This window comes from Balaenoptera borealis, assembly GCF_965194805.1.
Source record: "Balaenoptera borealis genome assembly, chromosome: 11".
In the NCBI taxonomy this organism is placed as follows: domain Eukaryota; kingdom Metazoa; phylum Chordata; class Mammalia; order Artiodactyla; family Balaenopteridae; genus Balaenoptera; species Balaenoptera borealis.
Genome location: NC_138868.1, coordinates 57159237 through 57173122, shown reverse-complemented (window position 1 = coordinate 57173122; position 13886 = coordinate 57159237). Strand labels below are relative to the sequence as shown.

The 13886-nt window shown below is 36.3% G+C and overlaps 1 protein-coding gene across 9 annotated transcripts in view; it reads left to right on the top strand.

The window, feature by feature from the left end:
* The window catches only part of NARS2 (asparaginyl-tRNA synthetase 2, mitochondrial), a 144405-nt gene that overhangs the window by 127883 nt on the left and 2636 nt on the right, over positions 1–13886 (top strand). For 5 of the 9 annotated variants that reach the window (XM_082343373.1, XM_082343371.1, XM_082343370.1 and 2 more), the window contains 3 exons: positions 2377–2474; positions 4797–4823; positions 8105–8870. In XM_082343373.1, coding sequence (XP_082199499.1) covers positions 2377–2474; positions 4797–4823; positions 8105–8249 — 270 coding nt within the window. In that variant the 3' untranslated portion in view covers positions 8250–8870. Of the gene's footprint in view, positions 1–2376; positions 2475–4796; positions 4824–8104; positions 8871–12657; positions 12743–13886 lie in introns of those variants that run through there. The other 4 variants (XR_014231775.1, XR_014231776.1, XM_082343368.1 and 1 more) reach the window with 4 other exon arrangements.

Below are 13886 nucleotides of genomic sequence, written 5' to 3'. Positions count from 1 at the left end.
ACTTTTTTAGTTCTGGCTCTTAAAGCTTTGCATGTACTTGCAGTACCGGAATCAATCTCTGTACACCTTTGTACCTTGGAGTTGCCCTTACTTCAAAAACTTTGAAATGATAGATTTTGAATATACCTGTCCTTTCTGACAGAGCTACACAAGGATGGAATGCTGTATTTCAGGGGTATTGGTTCCCTTAAATATTTTTATTAAATATTTGTTAAGTTTATTAATATTAATATAGTACATTAAATATTAGTAAACAATTAGTGTAATTATATTAAATATTTGCTTAAATATTTTCAAGCAAAGGCCTGAGAGCCACTTGGTTGTCTGTTCTCTTCCAACCCTGATTGCCTGTAACTCTAAATTTAAAACTCTGGATTGACGTTAAGAACAAATTTTTCATCATGTGTCTCTTAGCTCCTAGCATATTTTAGCCATGTCTAAAAGCAGGATACTAGTAAATAATGATACCTGTCCTTCTATGGCCATAAAAACTCCCTTGATCTTCTGCTTTCTCTGAGAAAAGAAGGGGTAACTGCAGGGTCCTGATTGGAGTCCAACTCTATTAATTGTATAGCCTATGAGAATTTGCTCTTCACATTAGTAAAGCTCTGTTGTTTACCTAGCCAAAGCTGTATGTTTCATTACCTACTATCCTGTCGGAGTCACCAAATCCACATTCTAAAATACTTGCCTGTTCATTTTAGGTCTTCCAAGTTCATAGAAGAATTACTAAAATGTAGTCAACCAGCAGCGGTAGTGTGAAAAAGGCATGTTTGTACACTTACTCCTCACAAGCTTATTGAGTGGTAGGAGATTCTGTAAAAGTAGAAAGCATTAGTAAATTTCCATTTGCTCTCACTTTGATTCAGCTGATTGATGAAAATCATGTCTTGTGTTTTCTCTTTAATGATAGTACTGAGGATTATATAGCATTTGGCACACATTCTTAAATTACTACATTCTTTATTAATCTTAATTAATTATAAACTATATATCAGTCAAAAATTCTGAAATCAGAAAACAGGAGAATGGCTTAATAGTAAAGTAAGGCAAAGTTTAAGAAAAGAGTTTATAATATAATGCGACATTTAAAGCTTAAGTGTTTTATGTGTTATTAAATGTGTTTTATGGGTTCCTAATTTTTCATTTGTAAAATAAATCTGAGTTTTGTGCCTTCAGATTCTTGGCCCTAAAAATGTCTGCCTGGTCCCCCTTTGTTCCCCCCACCCCAAAAAAAGAATTGCTAAGTCACAAAATAATATAGACAGCAAATAAACATTCTCAAAAAAGTAAATATTACGAGTAAGTGAAGAAATACAAATTAAAACATCAAGCTACCATTTTCCCCTATTAAAAAATTTTTGTTGTTTTATTACGAAAGTGTAACACACCTTTATTGCAGAAAATAAGAAAATACAAATAACATCCTGTGCGTTGATCTTTTTTTTTTTTTTTTGCATCTCTGATTATTTTGTTAGAACTAGTTCCTAGAACTCCTATTGCTGAGTCGAAGCATATTGCATTTTTAAGGCTTTGATTATCTTTTGCCAAGTTGCTCACCAGAAAGGTTGTATCAGATGTACGAGAGTATTGGTCTATGCATTCTCTAATCCATATTGTTTATGTTGTTTATCTTCACCATTTTGATAACTCCAAAGTGGTATCTCTTTGTTTTAATTTGATTAATGATCAGAACATATTTTACATGTCCTAACATACTTCAAATTAAAGAAAAACTTCAATGCCACATTATTTATAAAAGACACACACACTCTCACACACACACACCCCTAAATGTTCAACAAAAGGAAAGCAGTTAAATAAACTCTGGTACTTCTAAACAATAAACTGTGAAGCTGTTAAAACATTAAGTATGCAAAGTATTTTTACTGACATAGGAAAACTATTTATTGTATAATATTAGCTAAGACAATTAGAATGGTAAATTTTATATGTAATTTGATCTCTGCTATACTCGTTAAGCATATAAGAAGAAAAACCTGAAAGAAAATATGCCAACATGTAATTGCTTCTGCATGCTAATAGGTGTTTTTTAATATTTTCATAATTTTTAATACTTCCCACATTTTTATAATTAACATTTGTATCACATTTGTGCAGAAAACACATTTTTGTTAAGTATACTGCGTAAATGGTGCCAGAGGGGAAACTGTCCACCTGCATTTTGTATTCTAAAGATAATATTAAACATTTGGTATTAAAACAGGGAACATGAACAGGTAACATAAATAAGATTCTGGTAAGCAGTTAAATAGCCAGTTGTCAAAATGTTAAACGTTCCACTTGCTTCAGAAGCTGACAGTTGTTGGAATGCTCTGAAAACGGAATGTTGTTTATGAGTTTTTTCCTTTTTAGGTTGCTGCTGTTGATCTTCTGGTTCCTGGAGTTGGAGAACTCTTTGGGGGAAGCCTCAGAGAAGAACGGTACCATTTCTTAGAGCAGCGATTGGCCAGGTATTGGTGAGACCTAGAAGAAACAGAATTCAGAAATTGGGGATGGGGCACTCAAAGGCAGTCATGGCAAACTAACAGAGAATAGCGCATGGGCCGTAGCTCCTGACAGACCTGGATCTCAGATTCTGTGTGACCTTGAGCAAGTTGTTACTTAACCTCTCTGAGCTTCTCTTTCTGAAAGACTAGAACTATTATATGAAACACAATGATTTTTTGCCACTATCTGTATGTATCTCTCCCTATGGAAATAGCTTTTTTAAAAGTTAATGATAGAGGGGTTTCCCTGCTGGTGCAGTGGTTAAGAATCCGCCTGCCAATGCAGGGGACACAGGTTCGAGCCCTGGTCCGGGAAGATCCCACATGCCACAGAGCAGCTAAGCCCATGCGACACAGCTACTGAGCCTGTGCTCTACAGTCTGTGTGCCACAATTACTGAAGCCCACGCACCTAGAGCCCATGCTGCTCAACGAGAGAAGCCACCACAAAGAGAAGCCTGCGCACCACAACAAGGAGTAACCCTTGCTCGCCGCAACTGGGGAAAGCCCACGCGCAGCAACGAAGACCCAACACTGCCAAATAAATTAATTAATTAAATAAATTTTAAAAAAAATTAATGATAGAAAAGGAAAATTTTCCCCCTTAAAGTTTGTTCTTCACTTTTCTCTCTCTCTCTGTGTGTGTGTGTGTGTGTGTGTGTGTGTGTGTCTAACTCTAAATTATGATTGGCAGACTCCTACAGGGCATAAGGACAGGCTCTGAACCAGGGAAAGGATAAAGATGCAGGGAGAAAGAAACTAAAAATATCCACTAAGCTAGCATTTAGAATAAGCAGTTTTCCCTTCCTCAGGTTTTCTACTATGTAAGCATTTTGATTAGGTATTTGAATAACTGTATTTTAACTCACTGTTTGAGACCTGGGAAATGTATCCATAAACACCAGAAAATGTTTTGGAGATGAGGAGGAGGGAATCATGTTTCTAATCGAACTACCACTCCTGTATGTGCATGGTCTGCCAACAAACCACAATGACTTCCTAAACTAACCAAGGTTATAAACCTCTGTTTTCCATGGTTTCCACTTTTACTGTGCCAGACTGTTTTAAAAAATGACTTTCCCATGTTGAAGGCTTAATCTTTCTCTCCAGATAATACTGAGTTTCATAGTAACCTGGAAAAGTCATGATTGTTTGACATGTTTGTTAAATTAGCCATTTGTAAGGCCTTCTTTTCCTAATGGAGAAATGCTTAAAAAGTTGTTGATTTTCCGAGATCCGAACCTATGAATCTGTTGACTAAAACGTGGTTTTGTAATCCCAATTTTTGAACTGCTCTATTTGGTTAGGGTCCAGAAGAAAGGGGATAAATATGTTCTGAGAGGACTCTTTTATCACATAGACTATTAACTCCTTAGTATTACTATAGTGTTAAGAAGTCCTGGAAAAATCGTGGAATTGAAGTGATGGTAAAACTCCTTAGGTGGAAAGAATTTGAAGATTTTCTGTTTTTTTTTTAAAGCACAATAAAAATCACACATGGCAAGGAACTTCATCTGTTGAAAGATTAATTGGTCTGTTTTCTTTGCTTGCTTCCTTCCTTCAGGAAACCTTTCCTCATAACATTAAATGTTTACCTAATATCTGATAATATCCAAATTTGTCTTTCCTAATGAAGTGGATATATGTGTTTACCTATCTCAGAGATCTGTCTGTGACTTCTGTTCATGTTTTTCATATTTTTGTGTATTTGAATTTTTCATAATCTTGATCACTTTGAGGTACACAGTGGTCCCAAACACTTTTAAGGGCTGAAATTAAATTTCATGAGTACTAAGAGCTTTAAGTTTTATTAACATTTCTCAAATTGGCAAAAACCAATTTGCAGCCATATTATGAAGGCAGCCTCAATCTATATTATTGTTTTAATATTGTGGAAAGAAAATTGTGTCTGTGCATCACTTGTCTGTGTGTGCCTTTCAGCAACCCTATATAGTAGTAATAGTACTTTTCTTATGTCACAGGATGATAAATATATCTCAAATTGAAGCCCTTCTTTTGGGCTCTGGACCATACTTTCCTTCTATAGCATTTATTATTTGATAATACCTTGGACTATTGGTTTTCTTACTATTGGTTATCTTACCTTTCTTACCACCTAATAAAGGCTCAGCTTCTTAACTGTGTTGCATGTTATTTAAGAGCACAGGTTTTGGTGTGTACTTCTTTATAAGAGCACTATGCGCACAACCCAGGATAAATGTTCGGTGGTTAGTATATTTATCTTATTGCCCTTCTCTGAAATAATTTTGTTGTTTTCCTTTTACAGGTCAGGACTGACAGAAGCCTACCAATGGTGAGAATGTGACCCCTGATGACTCTTATTCTAGCTGTGGGTCTGAGTGTTAAATAGTTTTCACTTGTATTTCCAGGGTGCTATAGAAGAGTGTTAAAACAATGAACAGGTTCTCAGATTATTTACTCCCTTTGAGTCTTTGAAAAGTAGTAATAATAATGTCTGGCATTTATTTATTACCTATTGTGTGCCAGATAACTGTGTTAAAATTTTGATGTATATTGTCTCGTGTAATCATCACAACACCCTGCTAGTAAGGTACTATTCTTATTCTCTTTTTATTATCCCTCCAGGCCTGAGGCCTAGAGATGTTAAGTAACTTAAGCAGGAGCACACAGTTAGAAGCATAGAGCTGGGACTTTGTTCCTAACCATTATGCTTCATTTTCTCTATGTGTGAAATTAGGAGCTTGAGCTAAGTGGTCCCTGAGGTCTCCACCAACTGTAGAAATCTAAGCTGCTTAGGGAAGATCATCTGTCTGCATTCCTAAGTTGTTCTGGTGTTCTTTCTGCAGACCCTTTCTTCAAGTACTTTTCAGTATATACAAATTATTTATTTATTTATATTTGTGTAATAAGACTCTTTCAGGATCTTAGTATAATAATATCAACAATATTATTAATTCTTTTGCTGTCCTCAGGAGAAGGAAAGGTTAAATTACACACTTGCCTTTTCGTAATGAAGGAGCTAGATTTCAGAGATACAAAAAAGCCTAAAATTGGGTTCAAGTAATGGCCCTAGATTGCTTCATTATTTATCAGTAATGAACTTTGGCATATTTAATCTTTCTTGAGTCTTGGTTTTCTTGGCCATAAAATGGAATGATAATATCTACTTCACAGGGTTATTGTTAGGATGAAAGGAAACAGTACAGGTTAAGTATCTACACAGAGTAGAAGCTTAGTTTAGTTTCCGTCCCCCTTTCCTTCTTTTGTTCTGAGTCTTGCTATTAGGTAGATGAGCCTGATTGTCAAGCTTATGCATTTTACCTCAGTTTCTTTCTGTCTACAAGGTAATATTCATAGTGTGTAAAAACTAGTTATATATAAATCTTAATTATTGGTTTAGACCTTTTCTCGTCTTTATTAATCATTTCAATACTACTCTTTCCCAACTAAAGTTTTCAAACTCCTAACATCTCCAAATATAAATATTTATTATTTTGTTAATAAAGAGACAGCAGGCTCAAAATGGAGTCACTTGTGCTAAGCTCACATCACCAAACTGAGACTTAATACCTAACTTAATTATAGTTTTGACATCTCCCAGGAGTGGAATCTTGAACCAGGGAATCTAAAATTACCTGGTCAACACTGGTGAGGTAATCTGCCTGATAGACCCCTGCCATCTCCTAAAGGAAGGCGACCTTGCCTGAAACCACCCACTCTTTGCTAGTAATTTCCTTGTCCTACCCCCTTCTGCCTATAATCATTCTGTAGAGCTCTTCGGAGCTCTTTTCTATTGCTAGATGGGATACTGCCTGATTCATGAATCACTGAATAAAAGCCAATTAAGATCTTAAAAATTTACTCACTTGAATTTTATTTTTTTAACAGTTGGAATCTGCTTCCTTTTATATGATAATCATAGCATTTTAAGGTAGAAAGGACCTTAAAAATCTCCAAGTCTGTGATATCTGCTAGTGTTCTACCACACTGTGAATAGCCACCCCAGGTGTCTAAGAATTTTCTCACTTCCTGTTTCTACATGCCACATGCAAATAATCTGTAACTAGTTCCACAATTTTTGTACCATCTCTTCTATAATGTGGCTACCCTAGAATCAATATAACAACAATCAAACAAAGATTCTTTTGAAAACTTGTTTTTAGAAGTAGATTTTTCCCTCTGTCAAAGCAAAGGCAAGAAAAATGGCAAAGATGTAATCCCTCTTCTGAATTCAGTTTCCAGGCATTTATGCCAGTGTTTTGACATCGATGTATGAGAAATGTAAAGCCAGCTAAAGCTAGATACTGGACTTCTAGCAGCCGGCTCAGATCCTGCAGGTGTTTGTGGCAGGTGGTTTGACATGCCCTTCATCTCATTTTCTCACTAAATCAAAGTGTATTCTGCCCCCATGCCTTATGAACTTAAAGTTAATTCACCTACCAAACATTTCAATTACTCAAGACTGTGTTCCTTCCATTATTCCTGATAGTTCTTAAATACTAACTCCTGTCTTACTGATCTCTCACTTGGTTGTAACTCACCTAGTTGCAATTTGTGTTTTATTTTAGAAAGAGAAGTACTTAATCTTAATTGCCTAAAATACCAATACATGTAGTCATTGTTATTAATAGTGGGGAAAAAGGTTATAGTCTTTATCCTTGAGGAGCCATATGACTACCAGCTGTGGTGCTTAAGTTTTATGCTGTATTTTTGTATATTTTACAAATCATTCAAGAAACTATAAACTTATTTTAATCAATATTGTGTAATTCAAGGATTCCCACCATTAAATGACAATAAAAATAGTTATAGAGTCTTCCTCCTTCTCTTCCTTTCCTAAAATAACTTTATCCCAGGCTGGTGTATTGGAATCTGAGTTTGAATCATGAGCATACCATTTTCTAGCATGTAGTCTTATGTGGGAATAGAATGTGCATGGATGGGCTTCAGTGGCTGTGTAGCCTTTCAGAAAAATGACTCTGGACATCTTCTACTAGGCTTAAAGCAGAGAAGTCAAAGTTTTTCCTCACTCCAGTGCTCAAGAGTATATTTTTATGCCTTCAAACAATAAATCATCATATAGTAAGCATCTATTCCCAGACAGTCACTGGAGATAAAGGTTGGCTAAGATGCAGTTCCTGCCCTTGATGTAGCTTACAGTCTAGTCTAGTAGGGGGTCTCTTTTTGTAATACATCAGGCAGAACTCTTCACCCTTCTCTGTATATTGAACAATATGATTTTGGTAAGGAAAAAAAAGAACATTATCGTAGATATACCAAGACATAGAAGACGAATATATTTAAAGAAAAATAAGTTATGAGAAATTTTCCTGTAGCCTCTTGAGACAAGTTTTCTGTATATAAGCACCTAACAAACTTAAAAGAATAAGGATCAAGTGACCAAAGGCCATGAATGCATGACAGGATGTGCTGCTGTTTGTCTGGGTAATCTTGGACAGATCACTTTAACTTCTCTGTGAAAAGACTGGTCTACCACAGTGATGTGACGATAACAAATGATTGCAAAAAACTTTTGAAACATAAAATTCTGTCATAACATCTGATCTTAAATGAAGCACTTATAGGTAATGATTCTCTGTTTTTCAAAATTAGGTATCTGGACCTCCGTCGATTTGGATCTGTGCCACATGGAGGTTTTGGGATGGGATTTGAACGCTATCTGCAGTGCATCTTGGGAATTGACAATATCAAAGATGTTATCCCTTTTCCAAGATTTACTCATTCGTGTCTTTTGTAGCTGAAGACTGGTTAAGGAAGACCACCCTGTGCCAGAGGTACTGCACGTGAATATACATACAGGAGAATGCATGTTTGAACTGTAGAAATGCAGAAGTTTTCAATATGTAATTGTCATGCCAGAAGATACATGAAAGATACATGTGATCATGATTTTCATTGAAAGTTGAAGGCATTTCATGGAAAGATGAACTCCATCAAGAAGAGGTACTTATAACAGATAGAATCTCAAAGCTATTGTGTCAATTAAGAAAAAAATGAAATTGAACTAGATGGTCTCAAAGGTCCTTTCAAACTCTAGGACAGGATGAAATTGTGTATTTTACTTTTTCAAGATTTTTTTTTTGATGTGGACCATTTTTTTAAAGTCTTTATTGAATTTGTTACAATATTGCTTCTGTTTTATGCTTTGGCCCTTTGACCGCAAGCCATGTGGGATCCCAGCTCCCCGACCAGGGATCGAACCCGCACCCCAGGCACTGGAAGGCAAAGTCTCAACCACTGGACCGCCAGGGAAGTCCCAAAATTGTGTATTTTACTTTGTCTTTAATCAGTAGACCACTGCCCTCTGTGACCTTTGAGAAGCAACTACTAGCTAAAAATAAAATGTTGTTGGATCTTTTCTCCCTTGCCATTTAACCTATGATAAATTCCCATCTTATTCTCATTGCTTTACTAAACATTACAGAGGAAAATATTCCTTTTTCGGGTCTTGAATTAAGAAAATTGCTATTGTGAATTGAAATCTTTTTTCATCAGACTACATGAAAAATCACATTTAATAACTGTTGATCCTTAATTATAAAAGCTAACAAGATGTATTATTTAAACTAATCACTGTTGTGTTGCAGTTAGTTCATGTTAGATACTTATAATGTCTCTGATAATCAATAAAATAGATTTTTGATACCTATGAAAGAAAAAAACAGGTTTTTAAATTCCATTTGGCCTTTTCCCAGTGAAATTTGGAAGAAAGATATTCTCCATCCAAGATGAGGATATATAGCTAAACCTAAAGGGAGGATAATTCTGGAGTCAAAAAGTAACGGGGCATGTTAGAGTGACAAGATCACTGATTTGGGACTTCGCGACCTGACAGTTCTAGCAGTCACAAGTATGAGTTTGGATAAGCCACTTACTCTGTATGAGCTCATGCATCATTTTCCTCACAGACTTGATATAGTAATTACATGAAAGTGTGTGTGTGTGTGTGTGTGTGTGTGTATGTGTTTAAAACTGTGAAATGCTACACAAATTTTTTTAAACTCTACTTTTAGTCTTCGTTGAGATGCAGATATATGGACTTGCGGCAAATGGTGAACTCAGTAGGATTCATATGTATCAAATAATTATAAAAAGGCATGCATGCCTGAATAATCAATTTTCTAAGTCTCATTAGATGACTTAGGTTACTTCCTAATGAGTTTCTATATGCACTTTATTTTAACCTAACTCAAAATCAAACAACTGGAAAGAACTGCAGAACCTAGAGTTGGAAGTCATAGGAGACACTGAGAGGTTGTCAAGGTCGAACTTCTATCTAAAGCAGAGGGATCCTATGTACCTTGGCAACCTCTTGGCAAAGAGCTCAGTACCCCACAGAATAGCTCATTCCATTTCTGAAGCTCTCTAATTGGTAGCTTTTGCTGAGCTAAAATCTGTTTCCCTGGAACTTTAATCCTTGGGCTTAGATACCAAGTTTAGGACAGGATAAAAGGAACAATTAAGACTTCCATAAGGCTTGCCTCAACCATGGGTGAGAGAGATAAATTCATTTGTTTACTCAACAAATATTATTACCTGAGCTTATTCTACATGCCACATACTGTGCTAGGTGCTACATAAACAGTAGTGAACTGACCCTTGCCTTCATGGATTTACAGTCTATTAGGGAAGATATACCAATGATAAGTAAACAAATGTATTATTTCAAAATATGGCATGTGCTATAAAATTTTATGAAGAACAGGGCAATCATAGATAAGCTTGCTAGAGGGGGCATCCCTGAAAAGGCGATATTTAACCTTAGACCTGGAAGATAAAATAGAGAAACCATTTTTTTTTCTTCTTCTTCTGTGTAAAACATGTTACTTATGTTTACTAGGTTCTGCTTAAGAATATAAATGATAAAATATATATATGTAATTTATTTTTTAAATTCTGTTAAAATATAGTTAAAAAAATCACACACAGAGATAAATCTTATTTATTTGAAAACATTTTCTTATATGAATTATTTACCCATTTGTGCTGGGTACCTAAGTTTCCCACCCAAAAAATTAGAATTAGTGAAGAAGTAATTCTTTAAGAAGTGTGGCACTATCAGCTCTCCCTTCCCCTGAAGTCGCTAAATAATAAAATTTACCGTATTTTATAAGATTTCAGGTTCATTGTAATCAAGACCCCTGTGGTACAGGGAGATCAGCTCGGTGCTTTGTGACCACCTAGAGGGGTGGGATAAGGAGGGAGGGAGGGAGGGAGATGCAAGAGGGAGGAGGTATGGGGATATATGTATATGTATAGCTGATTCACTTTGTTATAAAGCAGAAACTAACACACCATTGTAAAGCAATTATACTCCAATAAAGATGTAAAAAAAAAAAAAGACAAAAAACACAACCCTGTGGTAGTGTTTGGGAAACAATTGTTTGGATGAAATAGGACAAGCACTCAGAATCTGTTCCTCTTCTTACGTTTGCCTTGTCGTCCCTCTTACCTGTCCATGGCACTGCACTTGCCACGCACACCTATTAGAAATCAGTGAAGGCTGTCTCTGTCGTAGCAGGTTGAGTATGTGGCTGTGGCTACACACATGGGCCTGAGAACAGTGGCAGACACTGTCAGCAGCAACTTGGGGGGAACGATCACCTCCAGCCACAAAACACACAACCGAGCCTGTGCTCCCCTAGGGTTAGAGAAACCATTTTAAAACATTTGTGACATCAGTTAATTTGATTTGGCATTTAAGTCTTGATACTGTATTTTGTGGAGTAAGAATCACAAACATTCACAGGCCCAAAACCTGGATGCACTAATAGTTTCCAAGGCTATTAGGAATCATGCCTGCCGTGATTTTTGAGGAGCCAGATAGAATTGTGATGTTAACATGATGGCTGGGCATCAAAAATAACAGTGATAGAAAGAATACTGAATGAGAGAAGCCCCAGGTTCTGGTCCCAGTGCCACCATTAGCTTAACTGTGGAGCATTAGGCAAGTAAGATCATCCTCATGGCCTCCAGTTATTTCATCCGCAGAGCTATCACTTTGAAGTAGATGAACTCTAAGGATCCTTCTATCAATCTTCTAGGAATTTGTGATGGACATAGTCACTAATAATAATTGATTTAGAGTCTGACCTTTAGATTTTATTTTAGTACATACTAGGTCTCCGAAAACTTATAATGAGGTCAATCGCTGAAAGTTTAACAATAGACTTAAGTGTGTTCAACGTGTGTGTATGTGAGGTGGAAAAGGGTCCTTCTCAAGGAGTCAAACATACATTCTTCCTTATCTGAGTCTCCAGCAGTGTGTTTCCGAACCTTCATACTTATTCATTCTTTTCTTTCACAGTTGATCACATAATGAGTATCTGGTTGAAGCCAGACACTTGCCACTTATAACAGCCTAGTCATTTACATCTTTGGCTCAATACTTATATTTTACCAATAAGTGAACAAAAAACAAGCGCTAATGTCAGACAAGGATGATGAAAATGCCAAAACTAAACCATTGCTTGCAGGCAGCATCAACAGAAAAAACCTTTTAAATGTTGACTTGTCAGCTGATATATGAATATCCAGATTCTACATAGAAACAGCATTGTATAATTCTACGTATAATGAATAAAAATATGGATTTAATAGTTAAGGATGGTCTATTCTGTAATACCATAGGGCTTAATTTGTGAGTTAAAAGGTGATTTGAGGATATTAATTTTCACTTGAGTAACCAGTTTCCAATGAGGGAAAAATCAGATTCTGCTTTCCCAAGGTTTCCAAACATTACCTCAAAATAGTAACCCAAGTAAGAGTGTATTCTAAAACTTAGAAATGTTTTTTCCATCATTAGTTCCCATTCTCATTTCAAATTTTGAAGTAGGTGGAGAAAAATAGTTACTTTCCATCTGGCTGTCCGCTTGCCTGCGGAAGTTGTGCTGTCGTGGGTTTGTGGGGGTTTTTTGGCAGGGGGTTTGGGGGAGGATTAGGAGGGTCTGACAAGAACTTAATTGTGTGAGTGATCCATTCCAGATCTAGACATAGCTCTCCCACCCTCTGACCCAGCCCAGAGACTCTTAACTCTTACAGAACGGCAAAGGAATGGTTTGACCTTTTGTCCCTCCCAAACAGAATCTGCTAGAAGCACCCCTCTACAGTGTTACACATTCATATTCTCTATAAATTGAATCTAGACATTTCAAGCAGGACTGAACAGGCACTGAAGATGCAACTGGTGAGATGGATTAACTCTACCCTTCTTTAAATCTCTTACTTCAGGTAATTATAGATGAGAGATGCTTATTTGGATTGGATTGATATTTTATTCGTATATTTATTTTAGTAAGTGGTGAGGCAAGAACATAAAAATGCAGAGTTGAAAGACAGATTGGCCTGGATTGAATTGATAAGAAATGTCTGGGGCGTTTTGGCTTCTGATCAATATTTGTATTCAGTCTGCAATCTAAAGTATGTATAATAAAAAGAAAACAGGTGGGAGTAATATCTGACAGTAGTTCTTCCCAGGTTCAATTCCTATTAAAAGATAGCAGAAGCATTAAGGAAAGAGCAGAAAGCCACCTTAATCACCCTACACCAAAATGCTTCAGTAGGATTTCCATAAAACAGGTCTTATTAGATCATGGTCAGCACCCCTCCAGAAACTTAGACATTCCACCATTGCCAGGAGCCCTGGATTGCCCCTTCGATCAGCTAAGACTCCAGCTGGCTCTTGTGCAGTTTGGTTTGGAATCCAGTGGATTTACAGCCATTATTAGTACACTGTGTGGTAGTTTCTGGGGGACCTTTGTGAAGAAATCAGGAGTTTAGATGGTTCGTAAGCTGCCATTCAGGCAGCTAATCACTGAATTAACATAGTTTATGACTCTTCAATAACCTTCTGCTACATCTTTACTGTTCATAATTGTTATTAATAATATGACTATCATTTGGACATTGCTTTACAGTTTACAGTATTTTTAAACATATCCACAATATATTGTGGACCTTGTTCCTTTGTAGCTTACTGTGCCTGAAATTTGTTTGGTTAGATTAGTTTATTTGTTATGGAGATTGGTTATTAGGAATTCCTAATAATGAGGGAGAGTAAGACTACAAATAAAGTTCACCACTCTCAGCCTCCAGAGAAACTGAAAGCACAGAACTTTTTATAGTAATCAAAGAATCTTGCCTTTTAAGCCCCAGTGCAAAACACACTTTGGCCTCTGATTTCCTTGTTCTGTACAGGAAGAAGAAATTTAAGAATCTGATGGAAAATGATGGTTGAGCCCAAATACATTCTAATAAAGAGAAACATTGAAAGTGGAATACAGAGTCCCAGACCCAGCAGTGTACTTAAGCTCACTATGCAGTTTTTTAAATGAGTCTGTGTTCATATTTGTCTTACTTTCCTCTTAGGATCATC